The 23,129-nt window shown below is 57.5% G+C and overlaps 9 protein-coding genes across 9 annotated transcripts; 6 read left to right on the forward strand and 3 right to left on the reverse strand.

The window, feature by feature from the left end:
* Positions 1 to 419: 419 nt before the first annotated feature.
* On the reverse strand, positions 420 to 2,456 carry DICSQDRAFT_133895 (uncharacterized protein). Its single transcript, XM_007362974.1, has 7 exons — positions 1,742 to 2,456; positions 1,391 to 1,685; positions 946 to 1,323; positions 836 to 880; positions 713 to 774; positions 617 to 658; positions 420 to 558 (listed from the first exon to the last, which is right to left on the reverse strand). Exons 1-2 carry the CDS (start codon positions 2,430 to 2,432, stop codon positions 1,678 to 1,680), a joined length of 699 nt encoding a protein of 232 aa, XP_007363036.1. The 5' UTR covers positions 2,433 to 2,456; the 3' UTR covers positions 420 to 558; positions 617 to 658; positions 713 to 774; positions 836 to 880; positions 946 to 1,323; positions 1,391 to 1,677.
* Positions 2,457 to 2,887: 431 nt separating this feature from the next.
* On the forward strand, positions 2,888 to 4,041 carry DICSQDRAFT_100992 (uncharacterized protein; the record flags this gene model as incomplete). Its single annotated transcript, XM_007362975.1, has 4 exons — positions 2,888 to 3,278; positions 3,376 to 3,680; positions 3,740 to 3,800; positions 3,864 to 4,041. The coding sequence occupies exons 1-4, from the start codon at positions 2,965 to 2,967 to the stop codon at positions 4,039 to 4,041; spliced, it is 858 nt and encodes a 285-aa protein (XP_007363037.1). The 5' UTR covers positions 2,888 to 2,964.
* Positions 4,042 to 4,612: 571 nt separating this feature from the next.
* On the forward strand, positions 4,613 to 5,464 carry DICSQDRAFT_32336 (uncharacterized protein; the record flags this gene model as incomplete). Its single annotated transcript, XM_007362976.1, has 1 exon — positions 4,613 to 5,464. A coding segment is annotated over one exon (852 nt), but the record flags the coding sequence as incomplete, so codon positions are not given.
* Positions 5,465 to 7,405: 1,941 nt separating this feature from the next.
* On the forward strand, positions 7,406 to 9,780 carry DICSQDRAFT_81358 (uncharacterized protein). The gene is made up of 6 exons (XM_007362977.1): positions 7,406 to 7,860; positions 7,937 to 8,938; positions 9,003 to 9,102; positions 9,159 to 9,276; positions 9,331 to 9,364; positions 9,421 to 9,780. The coding sequence occupies exons 1-6, from the start codon at positions 7,576 to 7,578 to the stop codon at positions 9,571 to 9,573; spliced, it is 1,692 nt and encodes a 563-aa protein (XP_007363039.1). The 5' UTR covers positions 7,406 to 7,575; the 3' UTR covers positions 9,574 to 9,780.
* Positions 9,781 to 10,426: 646 nt separating this feature from the next.
* DICSQDRAFT_144908 (Zn-dependent exopeptidase) lies at positions 10,427 to 13,745 on the forward strand (the record flags this gene model as incomplete). The annotated part of the gene is made up of 10 exons (XM_007362978.1): positions 10,427 to 10,647; positions 10,878 to 10,881; positions 11,648 to 11,696; positions 11,751 to 11,833; positions 11,878 to 11,930; positions 11,991 to 12,071; positions 12,268 to 12,552; positions 12,928 to 13,430; positions 13,500 to 13,595; positions 13,654 to 13,745. The coding sequence occupies 10 exons, from the start codon at positions 10,427 to 10,429 to the stop codon at positions 13,743 to 13,745; spliced, it is 1,467 nt and encodes a 488-aa protein (XP_007363040.1).
* A 535-nt stretch (positions 13,746 to 14,280) lies between these two features.
* Positions 14,281 to 16,701, forward strand: DICSQDRAFT_53682 (carboxypeptidase S; the record flags this gene model as incomplete). The annotated part of the gene is made up of 10 exons (XM_007362979.1): positions 14,281 to 14,675; positions 14,740 to 14,838; positions 14,899 to 15,002; positions 15,056 to 15,124; positions 15,181 to 15,238; positions 15,299 to 15,392; positions 15,452 to 15,527; positions 15,600 to 16,391; positions 16,457 to 16,552; positions 16,625 to 16,701. The coding sequence occupies 10 exons, from the start codon at positions 14,281 to 14,283 to the stop codon at positions 16,699 to 16,701; spliced, it is 1,860 nt and encodes a 619-aa protein (XP_007363041.1).
* Positions 16,702 to 16,833: 132 nt separating this feature from the next.
* On the reverse strand, positions 16,834 to 17,444 carry DICSQDRAFT_53372 (uncharacterized protein; the record flags this gene model as incomplete). The annotated part of the gene is made up of 2 exons (XM_007362980.1): positions 16,834 to 17,259; positions 17,322 to 17,444. Coding segments are annotated over 2 exons (549 nt in total), but the record flags the coding sequence as incomplete, so codon positions are not given.
* A 1,188-nt stretch (positions 17,445 to 18,632) lies between these two features.
* Positions 18,633 to 19,517, forward strand: DICSQDRAFT_53887 (uncharacterized protein; the record flags this gene model as incomplete). The annotated part of the gene is made up of 4 exons (XM_007362981.1): positions 18,633 to 18,907; positions 19,097 to 19,142; positions 19,220 to 19,282; positions 19,359 to 19,517. 4 exons carry the CDS (start codon positions 18,633 to 18,635, stop codon positions 19,515 to 19,517), a joined length of 543 nt encoding a protein of 180 aa, XP_007363043.1.
* Positions 19,518 to 19,990: 473 nt separating this feature from the next.
* On the reverse strand, positions 19,991 to 22,012 carry DICSQDRAFT_153317 (uncharacterized protein; the record flags this gene model as incomplete). Its single annotated transcript, XM_007362982.1, has 8 exons — positions 21,307 to 22,012; positions 21,155 to 21,249; positions 20,932 to 21,098; positions 20,741 to 20,873; positions 20,520 to 20,669; positions 20,310 to 20,455; positions 20,148 to 20,229; positions 19,991 to 20,079 (listed from the first exon to the last, which is right to left on the reverse strand). Exons 1-8 carry the CDS (start codon positions 21,669 to 21,671, stop codon positions 19,991 to 19,993), a joined length of 1,227 nt encoding a protein of 408 aa, XP_007363044.1. The 5' UTR covers positions 21,672 to 22,012.
* Between the last annotated feature and the right edge of the window lie 1,117 nt (positions 22,013 to 23,129).

The following is a 23,129-nucleotide window of genomic DNA, read 5'->3' on the forward strand; positions in this document are numbered from 1 at the left end:
TGGCTGCAAAGCGACCTACCTCAAGGGCGTCCTAGCAACATGATGGTGGAAAGCAGAAGCACGGTGAGAAAGAAGGCTTGGGCATGATGGTCTCCGGCGTCGACGAACACAACGACAGCCACCGTTGGACGGACCATGCCGTGCGCGTCCCGTTCACATCTGACAAGTATCTGGTTCCATGACCACGACTATTCGTGGCAAACCGTTCTACACATCATGAAACACTGCCTACAACCACTGTTATCTAGAACAGAAGACACATACCTGCTAGCGCGAGTTCTATTCCGACCTGTGGGCGACGCGCCTCCGGGAAGGCCGCCGCGCGAAGAGACGCGTCGTGAAGCGCCCATGTGCGCGACCCACGTGACAGGCTGTAGTCGAACATGGACTTTGCGCTTTGGCGGGCACGCCGTTGGCACGTTGCTCTGCAACTTCCGTCTGTCCCCGCTTCGCTTCATACCCATCCTGGATATCTCTAAGCGTTCCCGGGCCATATGGCCTCAAGACTGAATCTGTATGATATACTGGGCGTCTCTCAGAATGCCACCGCAGATGACAGTAAGCCCATTGCCTCGAGTATGCGTGTAGTCCGGTGCAGACGTGACCATGGATCTAGTTCGGAAGGCGTATAAGTTGAAGGCGTTGGAAACCCATCCTGGTACGTGTCATGTAAATCAAAGCGCCGCTTGATAGCCTGATCGACCGATGACAGACAAGCTTGGTCCTGGTGCTGACGAGAAAGAGGTAGCTGCTGCAGAAGCTAAGTTCAGAGATGTCCGTCAAGCCTTTCTAACCGTCGAAACGGCCTGGACGTGCTGATCTGACTTCTCTTCAGGTCCGTACGGCGTTTGACGTGCTCAGCGACCCAGCCAAGCGCAAGGTAAGCTGTCCTCTTCACGCGAACCAAATCCCCGTTCCCTAATCCTGCTCGTTTCGCTTCATCAGGCATACGACAACGGCCTTAATTTCATCCGTCGCCGCATTATCGTCAACCCAGACGAAGTCCAAGCGCGACTCGCCCGCGAGCGCGCCGAATGGCAGCGACAGGCCGAGCTCCGGCACCAAGAGCGCATGCGCGTCCTCCGCGAAGAAATCCTCGCGAGCCAGAAGCGATACCAGGACACGAAGGCGCAGGCCGAGCTGCGGTATCAGGAGAAGATGAAGGCGATGGAGGAGCAGCTCCAGATCAACCGCGAGGCGGAGGTCGCCGCGGTGGAGGTGAAGGACAAGCCGGAGGGGTCGTACACGCTCGTGGATGAGTTGTTGAGCGACCTACGCCGACGCTCGCCTGAGTGGGAGCTACGCAGGCAGAAGGTGCTTAGGGTGAATCGAGCATCCATTGCATGTGTCCGATTGATTAAGGAGACGTGCTGACTTGATGTGGGAACAGGAAAGAGCGGAGCGGATGAACCGCACGGCGTCGACGACGTCCGTCGCATCATAGCAAAGGGAGAAGAAGTCTATTGTCCGGCTCGTTTCCGGTGTGCTATATCTCGTCTCTTGCTGTTGTCTGTGCTACGGCTCCGTTCTTATTCGCATATTTAACGGACATTTATTACTGTACACTGCTCATGATTCCGGTCAGCCCAAGCCATGCGATACGTGTTGCTTCACGGCGTACACTGGTACATATACCCGTGTATACTCCACTAGATTCCTCGAACCATGCAGTTTGCACTACTCTGCTGAATACGCAGTGTACGTCAGCTATGTGAGAGAATGAAGACAGCCACCGACTCACCTTCCGAGTCCTCCACACCTAACGACCGAAGCCTGCTCTTCGCAATCTTCCCTACATCGCCCACCGCCCTCTCCAGCTCGCGCTTCCACTCCTCGCTACCAGCCTCTACGCTCACGATGCTCTCCACCAATGGCTCGTCCACACTCACCGAGTGCTCCAGCTCCAGCTTATCCTCCAGTTCCTCCTTGATCGCCGCGCGCGACCTCCCGTTCACGAACGTGATGTACACCAAGCCCGGGTACTTGCGCTCGTACAGTGCGTTCAGGTGAGCTAGGCGCGCCAGGATTTCCGGAGGGGTCGCTTTCGCCGCCTGTTCTTGCTCGCTGAGTTTCGACAATCCCTTGACTTCGCCGATGCGCGGGTGCCCGGCGATGAACTGCGCCTTGGGCTCGTCGCTCCACGAGGAAATCACCGATAGCGAGACGTCGATGAGCGCGGAGTAGGAGAGGACGGGGGGCGCGGTCTGGATGTGCGCCGCGACTCCTGGGACGAGGGCGTTGTAGAGGACGGGGGAAGCCTCGAAGAGGAGCGCGAGCGCCTTTGCGAGTGGACCGTCTTTGGTTCCAGATGCGTCCGCGATGGCCTCGATGAACGGCGGTAGGGAGGCGTCCTCAGTGCCTGATGGGGTCTGGGCACCGAAGTTGCCCAGTGGTCTGACGGAGTGTATCCAGCTACGTACGGCAGGAGCCATGGTGGTTATGGCCTATACCAAGGCAGACGAGGACGTGGAGAACGAGTTTGAAGACATTTAAGCTTATGATCTACAGACTACGTAGGTGCGTGCTAGCCCAGCCCTGCTAGTATGTGATCTGGATCTGATTAGATCACCACGACCCCGCACTCCCATCTTGCCTCGCTGCCCACCTTCGATAGTCCCAACTTGTCTACACACTGGTACGGCAGAGGCTTTCGGCCATGCGGACTAGGAAATCATACTACTTACCAGAGGGGCGAAGCTGGAACCACACGCCCAGGCACTCCGGGCAGCACCTCCGGAAGGTGGGAGCGCAATAAAAGCAGAGAGGGATATGTGGGCCTATTTGCAGCCCAGCGACCAGCACGAGGCCTTCCCATCACGGAGTGTCCCATCCTACGATTCCCAGACCTTCTTGAAAGCTTGTTATTATCCCCGTGCCTTTTACTTCTCCCGGAGCGGGCACTTGAGCGGACTTGCTCGTGTCATCCGCTGTGCGCATACTTCTACCCGTATACCCGTACAAGCCATGACGATGCGCCGGTCGCTCGACGTCCTGTCGGTGCTCTCGACGGACGACCTCGCCGACTACGATGTCATCTCGGACGGCCCACGCTCTATGGAGTCCAGCATTGCGGACCTGGGGCCGCCACGGTTCGCTGGAGGGGAGCCCGCGCCGCTGCCGTCTGCGATGGAGAAATTCGACACTGTCGGCCTGACCGCGGAGGATGTCCAAGCGTACGTGCAGCGTTCGCTTAACGCGACATTAGCAGGAGGGCGGGGAGACGACTCCCGGACATGGAGGGTGTACGTGGATGGTGTATTTGGGCCGCTCACGCCGAGGTGCGCGCACTTCCCTGCATAATCGGAAGCGGAACGTACTCACTGCTTTCGTACAAACATCCGAACGTCCGACACTCACGACTGCGCGCGCGAGCAGGGACGTCTTGCAGCTCCGCCAAGCCAAGCTTTCCTTCCCCTCCGTCTATCTTCTGGTCGGAGTGTTCTCCGACGAGCTGTGCGACGAGCATCATGCCTCAACAGAACTTCCACACGTAGACCGCTGCGAGGTCCTGCGGCATTGCAGGTGGGTGGACGAGGTCGTGCCGGACGCTCCGTGGACGCTGCACGAGAAATTCCTACGTGCGCGCCAGATCGACTTCGTGGCCATCGACGAAGGAACATCCATAGACCCGGATTGCGACCGGGACCGATTGAAGGGATACGACCTCGTGAAGAGTCTCCGTGAGTGCCGCACGAGCCTTGGTCCATAGTGGAATCGGTGTTGACCGATCTTTTCGCAGGGAAATCGATCCCGACTCGGAGGACGTATGTGTCAACGCCGATGCCGAGACTTCACGACCCGTTCCGGAAGACGCAGTCGGGACAGGCAGCGGAGAATGTGAGGGAGCGTGAGGAGAGGGAGAGGGGGTCGGCCTCCGCGAGAGGGACCATGAAAGGTGCACCCGCGGCGCTGAAACAGGAGACCGAGCCGGCAGCGGATGAGCTGAAGGAAGCACTAGAGACACCATTTGGAGAACCGAAGCAGTCGAGTCCGTTCGAGGAACCGAAGGTAGACGATTTCGGGACAGGATATGGGATTTGATTAGGCTATGACGAACCAGCCCCCTATGATTCAAGTCCAAGAACGGCGGTCATGCCGAACAGACAAACATGTGTACAGAGACGCAATGCGATACCCAGCACAGGATACATATACGATCAGTTGGAAACACTTCGCAGTCGAGGAGGAATGCAAGGGAAAGCAATCATTAAAGGCCAGGCACAGTGCCGTGTGGCCGGACCGTGTCTGTGTGGGCGTCTCTCCATTTCGGGACGTAGATTATGGACCGCACGGTCACCCTGGCAAACTCTGTCTTGTCCTTCCATTGGCCTCGTTTGCTTTTTGACTGTCTGTGGACTGTATAGGTAATGTGCGGTGTCAACGGATCGGTTTACAGTATCGGCTCCCACCGTGGGCGACTTCAAGACATATTTCGTAATGCATATCCGCCTCGCCACATCCGCCCGCCCCATGGTCTAGCGTGTGTCTGGGCACTATAAAGGGGCTGGAGGGCAAAGCACGTACAAATCAACGTAAGTCCTCGCCCACCTCCCATCATCGTCAACAACTGTCTACACTCGCCATGAACCCGGCTACCTCCACACTATCGCACACTTCGTCCCCGGAGTCGTCAACGAAGCGCTCGCCCCCATGGCTACCTTTCGAACTTATCTCCCTGATCCTCACCGAGCTTTGGGAAGCGCCACAAACCTTGGCGGAACGGTCTGCATTATTGAAGAACATCACTCTGGTGAACCGGACATGGCTCGCACTATTTGTTCGTGTCACATCGCGGAGCGTCCACATCTGCAATCCAACCAGTGCAGAGGCCTTCCTCCGCCTCCTTCCAGAGCGCACTCTGATGCAAGGCGTGAGCGACCTGTTGACTGCCGAAGCGTCGAAGGTGGCAAATCAAATGTGTCGTTCCGTCACATTTCATGTCGACGGGAGCGCCTCACTAGTCAGCGGCCCCGTCGCCGACCGCACGCCCGCCACTCAAATGCATTCGCCGAGCGACGCTGCGTCGACGGCGATGTCGACAGTCCTATACATGGTGACAGTACTGGATCAACTCCCCAATCTGCGGCACGTGACTATTGACTACACAGACTGGGGATACGACGACATATTCGACCAACTCCGCGTTCAGACGTTCCCGCCGCAGGTCACACACCTTTCCGTCAATTACTCCTTCACCACTCCTGCGCTGGCTCCTCTTCTCATTTACCTCAAGTCGCTGTACAGGCGCCAGGATTCATCACGCATTAGGATCCCGAACGTCCGGCACCTGTCGCTATCCAGCGTACCTGCAGAGTTCATCGTAGACATGCTCCAGGCGTGTCCCAACGTCGAAACACTGGAAGTCACGGATCCCGCACGACTGGACGCACTCGCCCCCCTCCCTCCGTCCGTTCGCACGTTGATCCTGCGCCATCCTTCAGTCCCCCTAAGCAGGAGTCAGATGATGTCGTGGACGCTGTTTACGGCACTGGAGGGCGGACTCTTCGCGCGCGATGTCAAGTCACGGATTATCATCCGTTCGGGTACCCCTGATCCGGTCGCGTTCATCGAGTTGCGGCGGAGCTGCAGGCGCTTCAATGCTGAGATTCTCTATGAACGAGATGATATCTTGAACTAGTTCTGATTTCAGATGTATACATTTTCTCTTGTGTCAAACGAAAGCTATGCCGTTTGCGTCAACTCCCGGAGGTCTGCTTCCAGAGGTACTGTGTGAAATCCATTCAAGCCAGAATGGCAAACATCATGCCAATCAAGGACGATGGGAATTGGGACTTACGGGCGTGGTATGGTATACTCAGTGGCAGGTTGGTGTAACCGTTGTGTCTGATATTCAAGTCTGTATCACAACAGCGTCAACGCCATGCACTGTGAGACAGAGGGCTGTGGAAAACCCCGGGTGGGCAACCGAGGAAAATGCCCTGTCGTGCCTGGGAAACGTGCTCCGAAACCTCGGTTAGACCTGGCTTTTCGGACGAGGAAAAAGGACATCGAAATGACCGATTTCCACGGTCAATTTGGCGCGGTCTCGGACAGGAGAAAACCCCAGGTTTGACCGTGTGTTGGAAAAGCAGGATTTACACCTGTGGAACAGGGGAATTTGCGCGGTTTCCGAGTGCTAGATTCTCGCTCACCGCAGGATATCGATAGGACATCACTCGTGACGCAGTGCGATAATGCCTCAAAACACGCTGCAGAATGCAGCTTTACAGTCTCATTACGGCGCGCTGAGTACATAGTACATATGGGGATCCAAAGTATAATACAAGCCCGTGACCCTCCAGACTTCTCATTGGCCACATCCTCCTCGCGACTCCTGCAATACACTCATACCGACGCTGAGGATAGATGTGGGAGCTCGAAGGGATGGAGACAGATATTCAGGGAAGTAGCAGGGAAGACTCACCTGGCCCTAAGAAGACACGGAGACTTGAGAACAGCAACTTACCTGGAATGGTCAGACACCCTTCGCTGGACTTACCTGGAAAAGCCAGACACAGATAGCTGGACCTACCTGAGAAACTTACAGATCCAAACATCGCGACTTACCTGCTGCCAACTCTCCACCAATGCCAAGACCGCTGTACTCTGTCAGACAATCCTGCTACTCAGGCTGTAGGCACACCCCAGGAACCATGATGGCGAAAAAGGGACCAAGAAAGGTAGATGAGGATAGGAGAGTTGTTTGAAAGCACAATGTCACAAGCAGTGCGCAGAGAAGCGATCCTGACGCAGACGAGAATGGGGTGGAAAATCGGTGCGATTGGCATTTGGCGCCCGTGTTTAGGGCCGGCACACGCAGACTTGGTTGCGGACACCAAGAGCAACCGTGGAATACCCCCGTTCAGCTGAGCGTCCCAGGTGGAAAACCTTTATGGATTTAAAAACACGTTGCGCCCGCGGATAATTGACGGGGGATATTCAACGGCCAAGTCCCATTTCCACGGTGCGACCGTTGAACGCGCTTTTCACCCTGTCGAACCGGGGGTATTCCGGGGGCGCCAGGCCCATAGTGATGGATAGTATTCGGCTGCTCGAACAATTGTCATTACTGGGGGGCCGGAGTAGGGAGGTAAGCTCGGAAGCCACGGTACCGTCCTTTGAGCCACAGCTAACAGTCACTTCAATGAGGCTCAGTCCAACGGTCTATAGGCTGAGGACTTATTAGAAGAGTAGCTGGTTGCTCTGATTTGTATCATGGACTCGGAGGTGCCGCCGAGCCAATGGGAAGGCAGATCATAAGCGCCCGAACAGGATACACAGTCATGCTTACATAAGGTAGAAGATGAGAGAATGCGACTGGGAGGGTACTCACCTCAGTGCCTATCCATTGAGTAGATGGCGACGATGGCGCGTCCCAACCTATCTCCGTCTCTTCCCGTTTACCCTCATGGCTCACTAAACACCTCCATCTCTAACTCCCCTCCAGACCGGAACAAGTCCAGGTCACCTATCGTTCGTCGCAGGTCCATACAGCCGCCTAACATCTCCTACGCCTACGAGCATTTCTCGGCCTTAAGGAGCACCCACGAGGTGCCGTCACCGTCGCCAACGCCAATGCAGTCGCTTTTTCTACCAGGCTGCAATGGCGCCGACGGCTGCACTTTTGCCGCAGATAATGGCTACGATTGCCCGGAGTGCACACAGCAATGCGAGGACGGTTCTTGTACCGTAATAGGACTCACCTCCCAGTGCACCGACCAATGCGTCGTTGTCCCTTGCAGCGACACTCATGACGAGGCACCATCATGCGAGCAGCTCGCTGTCCCCTTGCCCTGCGGTAAACAGTGTCCTACAGAGCAATGTCCAGTGGAGTTTGACTGCAATGTCTTCGACCAATTCGTGAGTATCCCTTTTGATCTCCCGCTGTGGGGCGGCGTTGAGACAGTTGAGGCCGTTGCTAACAAGCATTTTGCAGCTACAATGCTGCAACGACTACCATTTCGACCACGCAGAAATGAGAGACTACTCCCCGCAAGCCGGTGGCACAGAATACTCATTTATGATGGACCACACCATCGATTTCAATTTCACCGGAAACTTGCAGCCTCAGATGTCCCAGTCGCAAGACCCATTGGCGTTCCCTTCACTTGATTCTGCGACGTCGACCCCACAGCTGGTACCGAGTCCAGCGTTCGAGCCATCACCGTCACCCTTCGCTCAGCCACAATCACACAACGCGGTCCCCTCACCGAGTATCCCTCCCTTGCCCTCCCCGGGCCCACAAAACTTACAGCTGCAATGCAAGTGGAGTGGATGCTTTGCTACGTTCGGCTCCTTGTCCGATCTTGTCGGTCACGTCAATCTACAACACCTCCGGCTACCTGCACCCACGGCGCTCCTCGACTCGTCATACACGACGCCCTCAGCATCCGGTAGCAAGCACGGGACCCAATTACAGCAACCTGGGCCGGATTCTATGGCGTGCCTTTGGGGCGACTGCCGAGTCTACCCCAATACCCAGTCCGTTCCAGGACCGTCATCTGGGGACCCGTTCGATCTCATGGGCATGCTCGCAAGTCATCTTCTCCGTGACCACCTCGGCCTATCTATCCGAGCACTTCCTATCTCGGGTGCCTCCCATCACGGCGGCCCCTTCTACTCTTATTGTCCTTCGGACCCGCATGCGCCGGTCCTCACACCCTCATCGTCGTCCTCTCTTTCGACGTTGAACGAGTCCATCCCGCAAAGTGGCCCTCCCACACCCGTTCCTGAGCACGACTGTTCTAATCATGCTTCACACGTGTGCCTCTGGACCCGATGTGGCAAGACCTTCGCTGCCTGCGACGCCCTCACAGAGCACATCGCTTCTACTCACATCGGTAGTGGTCGCGCGCATTACGACTGCTTTTGGGAAGGTTGCAATCGGAACGGCGATAATGGGTTTGCGAGTAAGCAGAAGATCTCACGGCACATGCAGGTGCGTGTCATCGTTCTTTTGGGACCGTGGCGTGATGTTCACGCTGTCATGTGGTTCTGCTTAGAGCCATACTGGGCATCGACCGTTCCAGTGCAAGGTATGCGGGCAGAGCTTTTCTGAGGCTGCGACGTTGGCACAGCACATGCGGAGGCATACTCAGGAGAGTGAGTGGCGCAACCATCTGGATCCCAGGCCCACGATTTATCCTTTGTCAATGCAGAGCCGTACGCCTGTGACTTTCCTTGTTGCGGCAAAGCATTCGCAATCGCCGGCGCCTTGACCATACACAAACGGACACATAACGGGAGCAAGCCATTCAAGTGCGCATACTGTGACAGGTCAGTTCCCTGTGCCCGTCGCGCCACTCCTTTTTGATATCCATTTGTCCGCAGAGCTTTCTCTGAATCGTCTAATCTGTCGAAGCATGTGAGGCCATCAAACTTAGTCTGTAGCATGCATTTGCTCATCACTTTACCGGACAGCTGCGAACCCATACTGGAGCTCGACCGTATCCGTGCACCGAACCTGGCTGTAATAAGTCCTTCGCAAGGCCCGACCAGCTCGCGCGGCATGCGAATGTGCACAAGCGGAAGGCTGCCGAGAATGGAGGCGCAAGCGCGGCGGCTTCGGACTAGTCTCCTGCTCATTCCCTCCTCAGCACGACTTCCTGAGATATATCGCACAGTCGCATTTGTGGTTTTCGCGTTCCGCGGTGTCATATTGCTATTCGCATGAGTTTGTCCGGTCATGGGCGCTTCCTGCAGTCCGACATCCTCTGTATACTTTGCAAGCCAATAGCCTCGTGTATTATACCACATTACAAGTAGAATGTTACTACTAGCCCCTGTCATGAATGTCACCTAGATCGTGGCGACATCTGCTGCAAGTAATATGAGCGACCAGACTTATATCGCCTCCGGCAACGCTCGGGTAGCCATCATTGCCACCACATCATTCCAAATATAGGCGAGAAGGTTGGTCTAGCTCAGCGTGCGACTCACGCATTGAACGCCTCTCCTTGCAACTCAGCAGTCGCCGGTCGTGAACCGTCTTCTCGCCCTGTCGCTGGCGATTTAGCAAGACGGGTCGAGGAACTCCCAACTTCGCGTGCCCAAGCTGAGCCCGTCCTATCCCCACTTCAGATCTCTAGCAAGCGCTCAGGTTCCTGCGAGTGTCGTGAGTACTTCAACTTCACTGGTCTACGTCATTGCAGGTTTCCTTCTAGGAGGGCGAACGCTGACCGTAATTTAAGCAGAGCACGACGTTTGTGGCATAGTTTACCGCATGGATTCCTCGCAGTCAACCCTTCCAAAATCAACAGCCGACGAGAAAGACAAAACAACTGCACTCAACCCAAGCCCGGAGAAACAACCCGATGGCAAGGCAACCTCTCCCGGTCATGGACCTTCAAAGCCCCAGGCGCCACACGATCAGAATGATTCAGGTCTCAATGTTTCGACAGTCTTCCTATTTTGCTGCCTGATAGTCATGTTCTTCCTACCCTGGGGTAACCGACCGATCCTGAACAAGCCGAGGTCCTCGCCAGGTGGAGCACTACCGCCAGATCAACCTTCGGAGCTGTGTCCACAAGCGCAAACCCTGCTTCCAGTACGGCACGCCAAGCTGGCGAAGAAGCTAGAGTCCGTCTATGCTACGAATGGCTACAAACTTAGAGCTTACAAGGCACTGGAGGGCGCTATAAGGATTCCGTAAGGGCCACGAGTTGTGGTACATCAGTTGTCATGTGGGCTTATACGATTCGCATGCTCTTCAGAACCGAGGTGTATGATGGGCCAACGCAAAACAATACCGTAGGTGTTCACCTTGGTAACCTCCAAAGTAGAGAACCTACAGGGAACCAACACGTAAGTCGCAGTGAGCACTATAACTGGGGAGTAGCCTACAACGAGGTATGTAAACCTCTGGGATATCGGGCCAGGGAGGTATGAGACCTCCCAGTCACGCATATGATTGGCTGTCAGCCTGGGACATCAATACGGGCGCATCAGATCTTGATAGCTAGAACGGTGTACGTACTCGAGGCAACGTCAAGGAACTTGAATAAAAAACATACTCCCTCTCAGGAGGTCTCAGTAATTGACGAGGCATCATTTGTCCAACAGATGCAGAGTGTTGTGCAGGCGTGGCGGGAGAGGAGGGTGGGGGACGCGCGACATGGAAGACCACCGACGCTGGCGCTACCGTGGCGCATCAGCGCGCAATTTTTGATGATCAAAGTGCCCAATTGGTATTGTGGCGCTTGATGCGAGATTTTAGGGTTTGCGCGAGGAGGACCCGCCATTCGTGCTCCCTCCCCTCCCTCGCTGCGCTCGGGGGGTCCCCCGAGCCGGGAGCACTCAGGCGGGCACTCTAAAGCCTCGTTCGCGCGATAAATACAGACGGCCTCCCCTCTTGGGGGAGGAGGAGTTGTGAGCAAAGCCTAACCCAAACCCAAGCCCAAACCCGAACCGAACCCAAACCCGAACCCTAACCGAACCCTAACCGAAACTCTAACCGACGCGTATCACTAAGACCGCGTGGGTTGGGAGGTTTGATACCTCCCTGGCCCGATATCCCAGAGGTTTGCAAACCTCGTTGTAGTCTCTACAACTGGGGGCGTAAGACCTACACATTGGGAAAAGCCTTCTTCAAGTAGTCGTGGAATTTGGCGAAAATGTCCCATCGAGTGTCGATGCCCAATGGACCAAGATAGGCTCGGATCCATTCTTGCTTCCTGTCCTTATGACTGCACACCAAGGTAACGCCAGTGTGATCACTGACTTACTGTGCTATGTCTCATCTCCTTTGGCAGATGTTGTTCCTGTAGACAACTCCTCCGCAAAGGATTGGGTACATCCACCTTACTCGGGGTACTACGATGGAAAGCATTTGCAGGTCCATGTCTCTACGTCTTAACTGACTTGTCCCTTACAGGAAAGTGGATATGGGGCCGAGGCAGTTGCGACGATAAGTCAGACCTTGTTGCACAGTTGCAAGTCTATGACCCACTTCCCCATACGACGCCACGACCCTGATACGTAGATGCTTATAGGCATGCCATCAGCGCTCTGGTCGAGGCAGGTTTCAAACCAAAGCGTTCGTTTGTTTGGGCTTTCGGATTCGATGAAGAAGCGTCAGGCTTGGAGGTGCATAGCACTCCCATCATCGAAACAGGGGCTTCTTTGACGAATAGCAATCTGATACAGGGCGCGCACCATCTTGCAAGATATCTTGAGCGAGAATATGGCCTAGACAGTTTTGCGCTCTTGCTTGATGAAGGTGGCGGTGAGCGATATGCATTTCAGAAATTGGTCGATGTCGTAACGCAGTATGACTGCCGCAGACAGCTATGGCAGACCCTATGGCGATGACGTGATCTTCGCCACGCCATACCTCGCAGAGAAGGGCTACATCGACGTTCGCATCGAGGTCACCGCCAAGGGCGGACACTCTAGTGTGCCCCCACCGCATACTGCTATCGGCGTCCTCTCAGCCATGATTGTTGCCCTGGAGGATCACCCACACGAAGCGCAGCTCATCCGAGGAGGGAGCCCGTACAACTCGACCATGTGCGCTGCTACGTACGGCCCCACGTTTCCCGAGGATCTACGCCAGTTGGCATTCAAGGCCGCAGCCCAGACGCCTGATACAGACGAGGGGGACGATGCGGAAGACGATGTACATCGCATGTGGGATGAGTGGACAGCGCGGACGGAGGCCCGAAGGGCGCGCGATGCTGCAAGGAAAGCCTGGCGAGCAGGGCAGAGGGCCAAGGTCTTAGCGCGGAAGAAGCGGTACCAGAGGTCGACGACCATGCGGGAGTCTATTCGTATGGGGAATGACGACTGGAACGATGATTGGCGCGATCTCAAGGAGGAATGGCGGCTCATCAAAGAAGAAGGCCCTGATATCATAGCAGAATTCAAGGACATGGGCGTCGCAGTCAAACTGATGTTCAAAGAGGTCATCCATTTCTTCAATCCTTTCAGTTGGTTCAAGAAAGGAGGACGACAGCGTTGTGCAAGAGACGCAGATACCCTCGAGGAGCTCAAGGATGCGCTCATTGAGACTTTTCCTCAATATAACGCTATCCTCCGCACTACGCAAGCCGTCGACCTCGTTTCGGGCGGCGTTAAAGTAAACGCACTTCCCGAGCTCGCAGCTGCTGTCGTCAACCATCGAATTGCCCAGCATGAATCACCCGTCGATGTCCAGGCGCACATCAAACACGTACTTTTCCCCGTTGCAGAGCACTTCAATCTCACCATGGACGCGTTTGGCTACTGGGAACCTGCGGGAGACGGCAGCGGAGGACACGTCAAGCTCACCGACGCTTGGGACGCTAGCTTGGAGCCATCACCGGTCACTCCCACGGGCCCAGAAGACCCGTACCAGATCTTTGCTGGGACAATCAAGGCGACGTTGGAGAGCGCCGAGGCCTACAACGCAACTGGAGTGGTGGTTGCGCCCCAGCTGATTCTTGGGAACACCGGTAAGTGGACGATACCACTGTTTGTGATGTATCTCGCAGGCTGACCTGAGAGCTGATCAACCCATGCAGACACTCAATATTACTGGGGCCTGACAAAAAACATCTTTCGGTACAGTCATTTGAGCAATGAAGATTTCTACAATGGTTTGCATACAATTAATGAAGGTGGGTCTGTATGATATAATCAACGGGATCGGTCTCTTACCTTGTTTCTCACCATCAGCTGTGAGAGGGGAGGCTTGGATTCAGTCAATTCGCTTCTATACTCAGTTCATTCTGAACTGCGACGAGCACCTGAAAGTCGGTAACTTCTAGATGGCTTGGACGTTTACGCTTTTACATCAGCATGACTTCGCCACCCGGCGGCCCTGTGTAATATGTCCCATATTCACGTCCGATTGCACCATTCATCTTCTTATCGCGAATGCTCGGCGCGGTCAGGCCGAGGTGCTCCCACTTCAGCCGGATACCAAATATAGGCAAAAAGGATGGCCCGGCTCGCACACGGGTACTTATCTTGGCTTCTCATAAGTACGGGCAAGGCATTTGTAGTAGACATCGCCATCGCCCAGGGCAAGATTGAAAAGTGACCTTCGCGACTTTGCTAACTTGGTGCTGGAACAGTCGAGAGGGAGGAAATCGCTAGCATTATCCGGTTAAGTCATACCGAGGTAGGTGGTTGAGCAGACGCCATGAATTCAAGCATTGACAAGTGTCAACGCTTGGACTCCGAGTGTGGATGTTCACCATATCGTTGAGATCGATATCATGCTGATAGAACAACACAATGCAGGCCAAGGGCTCGACGATGTCAAAAGCTATGGAATCTCACAGCCAGGAAAAGACGCTAATGCTCGAGTCGCATACGGATCTAGAGAGAGGAGTCATTCCTGCGTCTTTTGGCCGAAGTGCATTCGACGTTGGACCGGCCGCTCGAGGAAAGCCTGGAACTCAACGCAGTCTAGCATTCGATATCTTGAAGGCCGTGGTCGTCTCCTTTTTTTTGCTCAATATTCCTTCCATCCACTGGTTCCACAAGAACACCGCGGATGGGACGCCTTCTCTCTCCACGCAAGTCCGCATTGGAGCGATACCTCCCAACGAAACGTCGGAATTCTGTCCTCAAGCTGCCCCGTTGCTTCCCATCAAGCACGCCGATCTTGTGAAGAAGCTGGACGCAGTCTATTGTGATGAGGACTACAGGCTCGCGGCGTACAAAGCACTCAGCGGTGCTGTCCAGATACCGTAAGGACCCTCATTTCATGTTATACCTATCAGGAGACTGACATGCGGTATGACCGCGTTCCAGGACAGAGTCTTATGACGACCTGGGTCCCGTTGGTGTAGATCCGCGTTGGGACACCTTCGCCAAGCTCCACGAGTACTTGGAGAAGACGTTCCCTGCAGTGTCTGTATCCTATTCCAATCGATAGGAATCAGGGAGATGACTCACCTGCTCATCATGCAGCTTCTCAACACTTGAAGTGACCAAGGTCAACACCTACGGGATCGTTCTACGCTGGCAGGGATCCGACGCCACTTTGCTTCCCGTGCTTCTGACTGCTCATCAAGGTGGTTCCGCACGGCCTGTTACTGCTCGACAATTCGTTGATGATCGTATACAGACGTCGTCCCGGTCGAACCCGCGACTGCTAAGGACTGGATCCACCCTCCATACTCCGGGCACTACGACGGTATGCAGATTCGACTCAGGATCTTGATGAAGGTTCAATGAGCATCCCATATGCAGGTACATGGATCTGGGGCAGAGGCAGTGGCGACGACAAGTCAGACCTCATCGCATCTCTGTAAGTCCTCCCGCAGGACTTAACTTCAACCCGCTCTTACCGGTGTTGGCGTTGACTCAGACATGCCATCACCGCTCTCCTCGAGCAGGGGTTCACCCCTACCCGCACTTTCGTCTGGGCGTACGGTTTCGATGAAGAGGCGGCCGGGACGCAGGTGAGAAGCTCACCGTCAGCGAGGTGAACACCGTCCATCTCATCACTGGGTTCGTCCAGGGCGCCGGGCAGCTCGCAGTCTACCTCGAGAAGGAATACGGAGCCAACGGGTTCGCAGCCCTCCTCGACGAAGGCGGTAAGCGTCCCATTCTCCCCCCTTCTTTCTCCCTCTCGTGTCATGTCCTCCCACTGACCCCGCCAACCGCAGGCAGCTACGGCACGCCGTACGGCCCCTCCGTGATCTTCGCGACGCCCTCCCTCGCCGAAAAGGGCTACATCGACATCCGGCTCGAAGTGTCCACCCCCGGCGGCCACTCCAGCCGCCCCCCGCCCCACACCGGCATCGGCATCCTCGCCGCGCTGCTCGTCGCGCTCGAGGCGCACCCGCACGACGCCGCGCTCGTCCGCGGCGGCAGCGCGTACAACTCCACGCTCTGCGCCGCCGCGTACGGCCCCACGTTCCCCGAGCCCCTCCGCCGCCTCGCGTTCAAGGCCGCGGCGGGTGGCGGCTCAAACTCGGACGCGGACGCGGACGCGGACCGCGCGCTGGAGGAGCTCAAGGACGCGCTGCTCGCGGCGTACCCGGCGAACGCCGCCCTGCTGCGCACGACGCAGGCCGTCGACCTCGTCGCGGGCGGCGTGAAGGTGAACGCGCTGCCCGAGCTCGCGAGCGCGGTCGTTAACCACCGCATCGCGCAGCACGACCGCGTCGCGGGCGTCCAGGCGCACCTCGCGGGCGTCGTGCGCCCGCTCGCGGCGCAGTTCGGGCTGACCGTGGACGCGTTCGGGCGGGCGGTGCCCGCGGGGGACGGGCGCGGGGGCCACGTGCGGCTCTCGGACGCGTGGGGGACCGCGCTGGAGCCGTCGCCGGTCACGCCGACGGGGGCGGGGGACGCGTACCAGGTGCTGGCGGGGACGATCAAGGCGACGCTGGAGAGCGCGCGGGGGTACAACGCGAGCGGCGTCGTCGTCGCGCCTCAGCTGGTGCTCGGGAATACCGGTATGCCTCGGGGAAGCGTGCTGTGTGCGTATGGCGGGGGCTGACCGCGGTTCGGGCGTGCGCAGACACTCGGTATTACTGGGCGCTGACCAAGAACATCTTCCGGTACAAGCATCTGAGCGAGAAAGACCGGTTTAACGGCGCGCATACTATCAACGAAGGTGAGCGAGGATCACTACTGCCGAGGAAACGCTGCGTAGAGAACGCCGCTGACCCGCTTGTTCCACGTCTAGCCGTGCGAGCGGAAGCGTGGATCGAGTCGATCCGCTTCTACACGAGGTTCATCCTCAACTTCGATGAGCACCTCTGAGAGAGAGCCCTGTCTTTACCCCTAGTAGTCAAAGCTGTGGTATACCATGTGAATTGTCCTACCGATACACTGGGTATCCCGCCTAGCAATACAACGCGCACCTTACCTCCCCGACAACTCCGCTCTGCAAGCTCAATCCTCCGTCCAGCCCAGCCTCCTCAAATCCTTCCTGCACTCCTCCGTCTCCCGCTTCACTCTCGCCATGTCCTGCACGACCTGCGCGAAGCTCCCGTGCCGCCCATGCACCAAGCGCAGCATCCCCTCGTACTCCTCGATTTGCCCGTCGAGCTTCCGCATCTCCGCGTCCTGCGCCCGCCGCCTCTCCCTGAGCCTATCGAACGCGGCACCCACGGCACGCGCCACCGTGGCGTCGGGCCTATTGGGGGGCGCATGGCCGTACAACGCGCGGTGGGCGCGAGCGCGCACGAGGGACAGCTTGAGGAGCGCCGCCTCGATCGTGGCCGCCACGACGTCCGCCTGTGCGGCCCACGTCGCGTGCAGCTGTGGGGGCACCGTGGAGAGCGCGTCGACGAGGTGCGCCTCGAGTGCCGGGTGTGCCTGTGGGTTTCGAGCGTCAGCAGGTCAGGGACAGCAGCGGATGGACGGGCGAGTGGTGTGACCTCGTTGACCTGCTCGATGAGCCGGAGCACGCGTGCGCGGCAGTCTTGCAGGGCGGCGTCGTGCCGAGCGAGAGCTTCTCTGCGTGCGCGGATGCGCGCTGGGAGGTCCATCGCCGCCTGCAGTCGTTCTTCCTCGTCTAGTGCAGCGTCTGAGGAGGCCGAGAGTCACAGTTAGCGTTTGGCTGCGTGTGGATGACGGGTGTCAGCGCTGTTACGCACCCTCGCCGGCGGACCAATAGTCGGCGACGGATGACAGGGTGCGCCGGAGCTCGTGCTCGAGCCGTCGACACGACCGCGGACTGAGGACCTGGGACGTTGTCAGACTGTGACCCGTTCGAGAGCCCGTCGCTGACGGCGATAGGTAGACCTTACCGGAGGCGGCACGGGGGAGAGGTTGGTGAGATCATCTGGAGGGATGCCGCCGAGCGTACGCGCATCCTGGCCGTCGTGCGTGGTTGAGCGGCTGAGAGCGGCTGCCAAAGCGAGGCTTTGCGGAAGGATCTGTAGAATGACAGTCTGGAATGTGCGGGGCATATGCGCGAACGAAAGGCTGCGTACCTTGTTCTGTGGGGCGTCACGGAGTACGGAGTGGAGATGTTCGTGCAAGATCTTGGTGCGGACGTATTTTCTGCGAGCATGAGCGGGGCCGTCCGAGTCGCTGCCAGCTGGAGGAACCTGCTCGTGTTGCTCGACCATCAGGGACGATTAGTAGCGGCAAAGGACAACAAGTGACGGCATGTGGCCGTGCCGGGGACGCGTCTTGCACGAAGTTGGTGTTGTGGACAAGTCCAGAGAAGCAGTCCGTGCCGTTCGGGGGGCGCGTCCCGTCACGCTGTGACAAATCCGGATCGGCAGCTGGGCTTACGCGCGTCTCCGGCGTCGGAGCGCTGGTCATCGCGGGGGCGTGGTCAGTGAGGAGTTGTCAGCTCCGGTCCTCCCGCGAGCATGCAAGTACTCTGCAGTTGACGCATCCCTCCGGCCGTTTCTTATGGCGGCCGTTTGTCCTCGACAGCCTGCCTGTAATCCTGCCCCGCCGGCACGCTGCATATACCGCTCGGCCCCGGGCTGCCTGGCCAAGACCCGCCCCTCCTCCGTCCCGCCTGCGCATACCCTCGGCCTTCCTCCTCTGACGACTCTCCACGGCGCGGCATCCGCTGCCCACCCGTATATATCATCCCTCGCACCGTCCCGCCCAGTGAGTCCACCATCCCACACATCCCCGTGTACCCAACTCAGCTGATCTCCCGATCGGCACCTCTCAGCTAATCGCTCCAGTACTCCTCGCTTCCAAACCCCCTCACTCTAGTCACCATGTACGGCCGCTACTGGCACCACGCCCACCGCTGCGGCCCCACCCGGTCCCGCCTCCTCTGGTTCGTCCTCGGTGCCGGCGTCGCCTCCTGGTGGCACGTCCACAAGGAGCACGCCGGCTGGTACCAAGCCCGCCACTGCGGCCGCGACCGCATCCCCCAGCACGCCTACCCCGCCCCCGGCGCCCCGCTCCCCCCCTCCTTCTCCATCCCCGCCGCGCCCTCCCCGGACGCCCAGAACGCGCCCACCCCAGGGACCGTCGACAAATGGGATCGGTGGGGCTGGGGCCAGTGGGGCAAGGGCTCGTCGCCCGGCCAGGAGAACCCCCCGAACGGGAACCCGAACGCGCATTGGGATAGGTGGGGGTGGGGGAACCGGGGCCCGCACGCGGGCGCGGGCAGCAGCACCCAGCCGCAGAGGCCAGAGGGCGCGTGGGGCCCCCCGATGCCCATGCCCGCGAGCAGCGAGAGGGCGCCCGAGAAGGACGTCGTGCAGCAGGCGACCGAAACCGTGAGTGGCTCTCCGCCCTCGGGCTCTGGGTACGCGAGCTGCGCGGGCTGACGGGTCGTCGTTCGTGCGTGGGATAGATCACCGAGCTGTCTGAGGCGACGCTCAACAACCTCTTGGTGACCGTCGAGAGCTTGAAGGCTGTGAGTGTGTTTGGCGTTGCGTTCTTCGCGACCGATCTGCGTGAAACTGACAGTTCCGCGCCACGCCTTCATGTAGAAACTTGCGGAGCACCGCATGCAGCGCGAGCAGCAGGAGCGCGAGCTCCAGGCGCTCCGCGAGGCCAAGTTCAAGCAGTTCGAGGAGTGGCAGCGCCAGCAGGAGCAGCTCCTCAAGGAGGACGTCGGGAAGGACGGGCCCCCGCGCCGCCTCGTCTGATCCCCCGTGCTGCCGTATTCTCCGCTCTGCCACCCGCTCCTCCCGGCAACCTCCCCGTGTACCACTAGCATCTAATCATCGGGCATCGCTTGTATTCTCGCCCCCGCATTCGCACTAGCATTCGCGTCCGTGTTCTACTTACCACCTCCCGCTCATTGTCATCACGTTTCCATCTATAGTTATTCTGGGACTTCATCCTCACTCTTGCCTCTCCCCCTCCTCATTCGCACAGAGCACGTCATACGCGCGTCTCTTTCTCATCTCACGTGTAGAGACATAGCAGATCTATCCAAAGCAGAATACATGGCGCACGCGTATCCTACACTCGCGTCGAGCTATCAGACGAGCCCACGCGGCCCATGCATACACCATCGCAAGTAACCAGAGCTACAGCACCTGTCCCATCCTCGTGCGTGTCTTGTCGTTTCGTGTTTCGTGTTTCGTGTGAGGGTCGTGTGTGGGAGTGCGCGGGGCTACACCTGCCCCGCGACGATGTTCAGGTTGTCTTGCCGCGGGCTGACGTACTCGGGCACGCGGGGCTCGATCTTGCCCTGGTCTTCCGCTGCAGAACCCAGTCAGCTTGACGAGACGCCCGGGCGAGGGAGGCCGGGAAGGACGGGAGGGACGTACGCTTCGCGTGCCAAAAGTAGATGATGAGGCCGAGGATGACGACCGCGAACGCGGGGAAGTACAGCCAGTACACGGTGTAGTGCTGGGCCACGTCGCGCGGTCAGCGTCCTGCCATCCTAGGCATCCATAGAGGAAGGAGAAGGAGGGGGGTTGGGGACTCACGAAGAGGAACAGCCCGAACAGCAGCCCGTAGAAGTCCGACGAGAGCAGGCTGAGGTTGTAGTACGCGGACGACGCCATGCGGTACAGGATCGGCGCGACCGTGTAGAGGATGAACATCGCGGCCGTGTACGCGACCAGCAGGCCGACTGCGCGCTCCGTCAGCGACGGCCCCGATAGCGACAGCACACGCGCGCGGATACAGATACTCACTCGTGGCCCCGTTCCAGCTCGCGGTGGTCATGTCGTGGTGCTCGAGGCCCGCGGCCTGGATGCCGTTGATGAGCACGCCCCACATGCCCAGCTGCCCGACGACCTCGTAGAGCGGGGACCGGCGCACGAAGAACTCTTCCGTCGCGTTTGCTGTGCGGGGACGTCAGCGCTGCGCCCTGGGGGATGGCACGGAGGGTTCTCAGGGGGAGAGGGAGACGCACTGAAGCCGTAGAGCGACGCGCCGACGAGCATGAAGACGTCGCCCTTCGCGCGACTGAGCGCGGGCCAGTCCTTGTCCGTGAGCTCGTCCGAGGCGACGAGCATCCCGAGGCCCCCGACGCAGATGAAGATGCCCTGCGCGGCAGTTTCTGGTCAGGGGGACCTGTGAGAGCAAGCGTAGGGGGGTACGTACGAGGAGCTGCGTCCAGTGGTACTTCGGGCGCATGTAGATCCAGCAGAAGAGCAGGCATACGGGGATGGCCCACGCGTCGAGGAGCATGCAGGACAAAAGCGTCGTGTACTGGTATGCTTTGACGACCAGGAAGTTCCCTTCGACGTCGCACGCGGCGAGAATGAAGTCTAACAGCGAAAGTCAAATTCGGTAGTCATTCCTGATGTGGAGTGAGTGGACGTACACTTCCACCCGTCCTTCATGATCATCTTCAGCCATCCTACAAACCCGTATCGGTAGATCGTGTATGGTGTATAGATTACGAATAAAGAGAAGTACCTGTCCACCCCTCGATCAATCCCTGAAGTTATCCTTTCCGACTATAGGCGTACTCACAGGAAGAAGGTCTGAGTCGTCGGCAAAGACCAGTTCCGGTTCACAAGCTCCGTCGTCGTCACGTTCGTGCAGGTGATGCACAGCGAGACGACCTGCCCCGCCAGCAGCGACCAAACGAACCGCTTCGTCCAAAGGCTCGCGAACCGCCTCCATACGCTCGCGCAAAACGCGCCCACGGAGGAGTAGTCGAGCGGAGGGCGCGAAGCGGTCTCGGGCACGACGTCGACAGGCTCGCTCTCCACCCGCGAGACCTTCTGATCCAAGCTCAGGCTCGACTCCGTGCGCGCGGTCGGTCCTGATGGGCCGCCCTCGTACGGAGGGGCTTGTGCGTCCGCCTTGATGCTCTCCGGGGCCAGGTGCGACATGGTGTGCAGGTGCGCAAGAGGGTGCTAGTCGATGATTGCAAGGTCAATCGTGGGCTGTCTAGGGACGGAGCAGCGGCTCGGACCAAAGGCGAATGTCACGAAGAGAAAAAGCCTGCCTAGGGGTCGACGAAAGGACGAGGAGGGCCAGACTCAACCTGGTACGGCGTTCTGTATGCCCGACCAAAGGTCCCACCCATGTCAATGATCTCCAAGGAGCGATCGACCTCTGCGCGCATGCATAATTTTCTTATCAGTTATCCTAAATCGGGTTAGAATTTTGTGCCTGGACCTACATGTATTAATTTAGCTCTCATTAGGAGAGTGAACGCTCGTGTTAACGGCATCTTCCCATGCTACCTCGTGCTATGTACTATGGTGCAGTTCACTTAGTCACCACCAATGTTGTACGCAGTTAGGCGCGCGCTTAGGCGTCACGTGACTTGGCCTTAGGTTAGGTTCAACGGCTTTGACCCCCTCACCACACCAATACAGCCTGTTGTGCATCACTGCGACCTCAGACTTATCAATTATGTTCAGCAGTGGTAAAGTGCTAATCCTGAAAGCACTAAAACTAGTATACTTTGGCATCTCATTGGTCAACATTCCAGAGGTTCTGCAGTCGAGCTGATCCAACAAGGGAGTGGCCGATACAGGCAACGGACGTCTCTTTACATTATGTAATAAAATGATTACCTCTTTAGTATATAGACGCCTATATCACGTGCTGCGGCCTTACTGGTGAGGTCACCTTCGCCAGTTTTGACCCAATTGAGAATCGCTTTTGGGGATTAGTTCCCCTATTCAAATCCTTGCAAATGGCAAATAACGGAAGTGTTTCGTGACAATCTGATGAAGTTACGAAGCGGCGCTTAACTGCGTACAAAAGTGGTGGTCTCTAAGTGAACTGCACCATAGTGTGACCCCAGAAGCTACGGATTAAGCGCCTGACCCCAGAAGCTACTGACACGCCTCCAGTTCTCGCATTTCCCTGTCAAAAAGTGTGCACAGGTTACACGCGAAAAGACGTACTTCCAAACTATCATTGTCTAAAAGAACGAAGGAAATCGGAAGGGATTTGCTCCCGATACAAGTCAATCTCAGCAGGGTTTCAGGGGTTTGCTGACCTTGGTGAGCTGCCACAAAAAGATCTGCAGCGCCGATCTTTCTGTAACTTCGCAAAGTGTTCTGAAAATTCTCAATAAACTTTATTGTTCAGTCTCCGATGGGTTCCGGGTTGCAGTATTCGAAAGATAGGAAGAGGTCTCTCGAGCGTGACATTCAGCCACTGACCGAGATAAAGCTGACTTTCAATCGGAGCGCTTCGACAATGTTGCCCCGGCCAACTTCGCTATCAAACGACTGATAACAGCGGTGTTTAAATCGGCAGTCTTCGGCATTGTGACCATCCATGACAATCTATGGGCGCCTTTCCGTAGCTTCTGGGGTCAGACGTGTAAT

This window comes from Dichomitus squalens, assembly GCF_000275845.1.
Source record: "Dichomitus squalens LYAD-421 SS1 unplaced genomic scaffold DICSQscaffold_5, whole genome shotgun sequence".
NCBI lineage: Eukaryota > Fungi > Basidiomycota > Agaricomycetes > Polyporales > Polyporaceae > Dichomitus > Dichomitus squalens.

Excerpts from the sequence above, each read along its gene's own strand:
- DICSQDRAFT_133895 (XM_007362974.1), bottom strand. The coding sequence starts at position 2,432 with ATGGCTCCTGCCGTACGTAGCTGGATACACTCCGTCAGACCACTGGGC.
- DICSQDRAFT_81358 (XM_007362977.1), top strand. The coding sequence starts at position 7,576 with ATGCAGTCGCTTTTTCTACCAGGCTGCAATGGCGCCGACGGCTGCACT. Across the intron at positions 8,939-9,002 it reads AGATCTCACGGCACATGCAG|AGCCATACTGGGCATCGACC; the intron begins GTGCGTGTCATC and ends GGTTCTGCTTAG. Across the intron at positions 9,365-9,420 it reads CGTCTAATCTGTCGAAGCAT|CTGCGAACCCATACTGGAGC; the intron begins GTGAGGCCATCA and ends TTTACCGGACAG.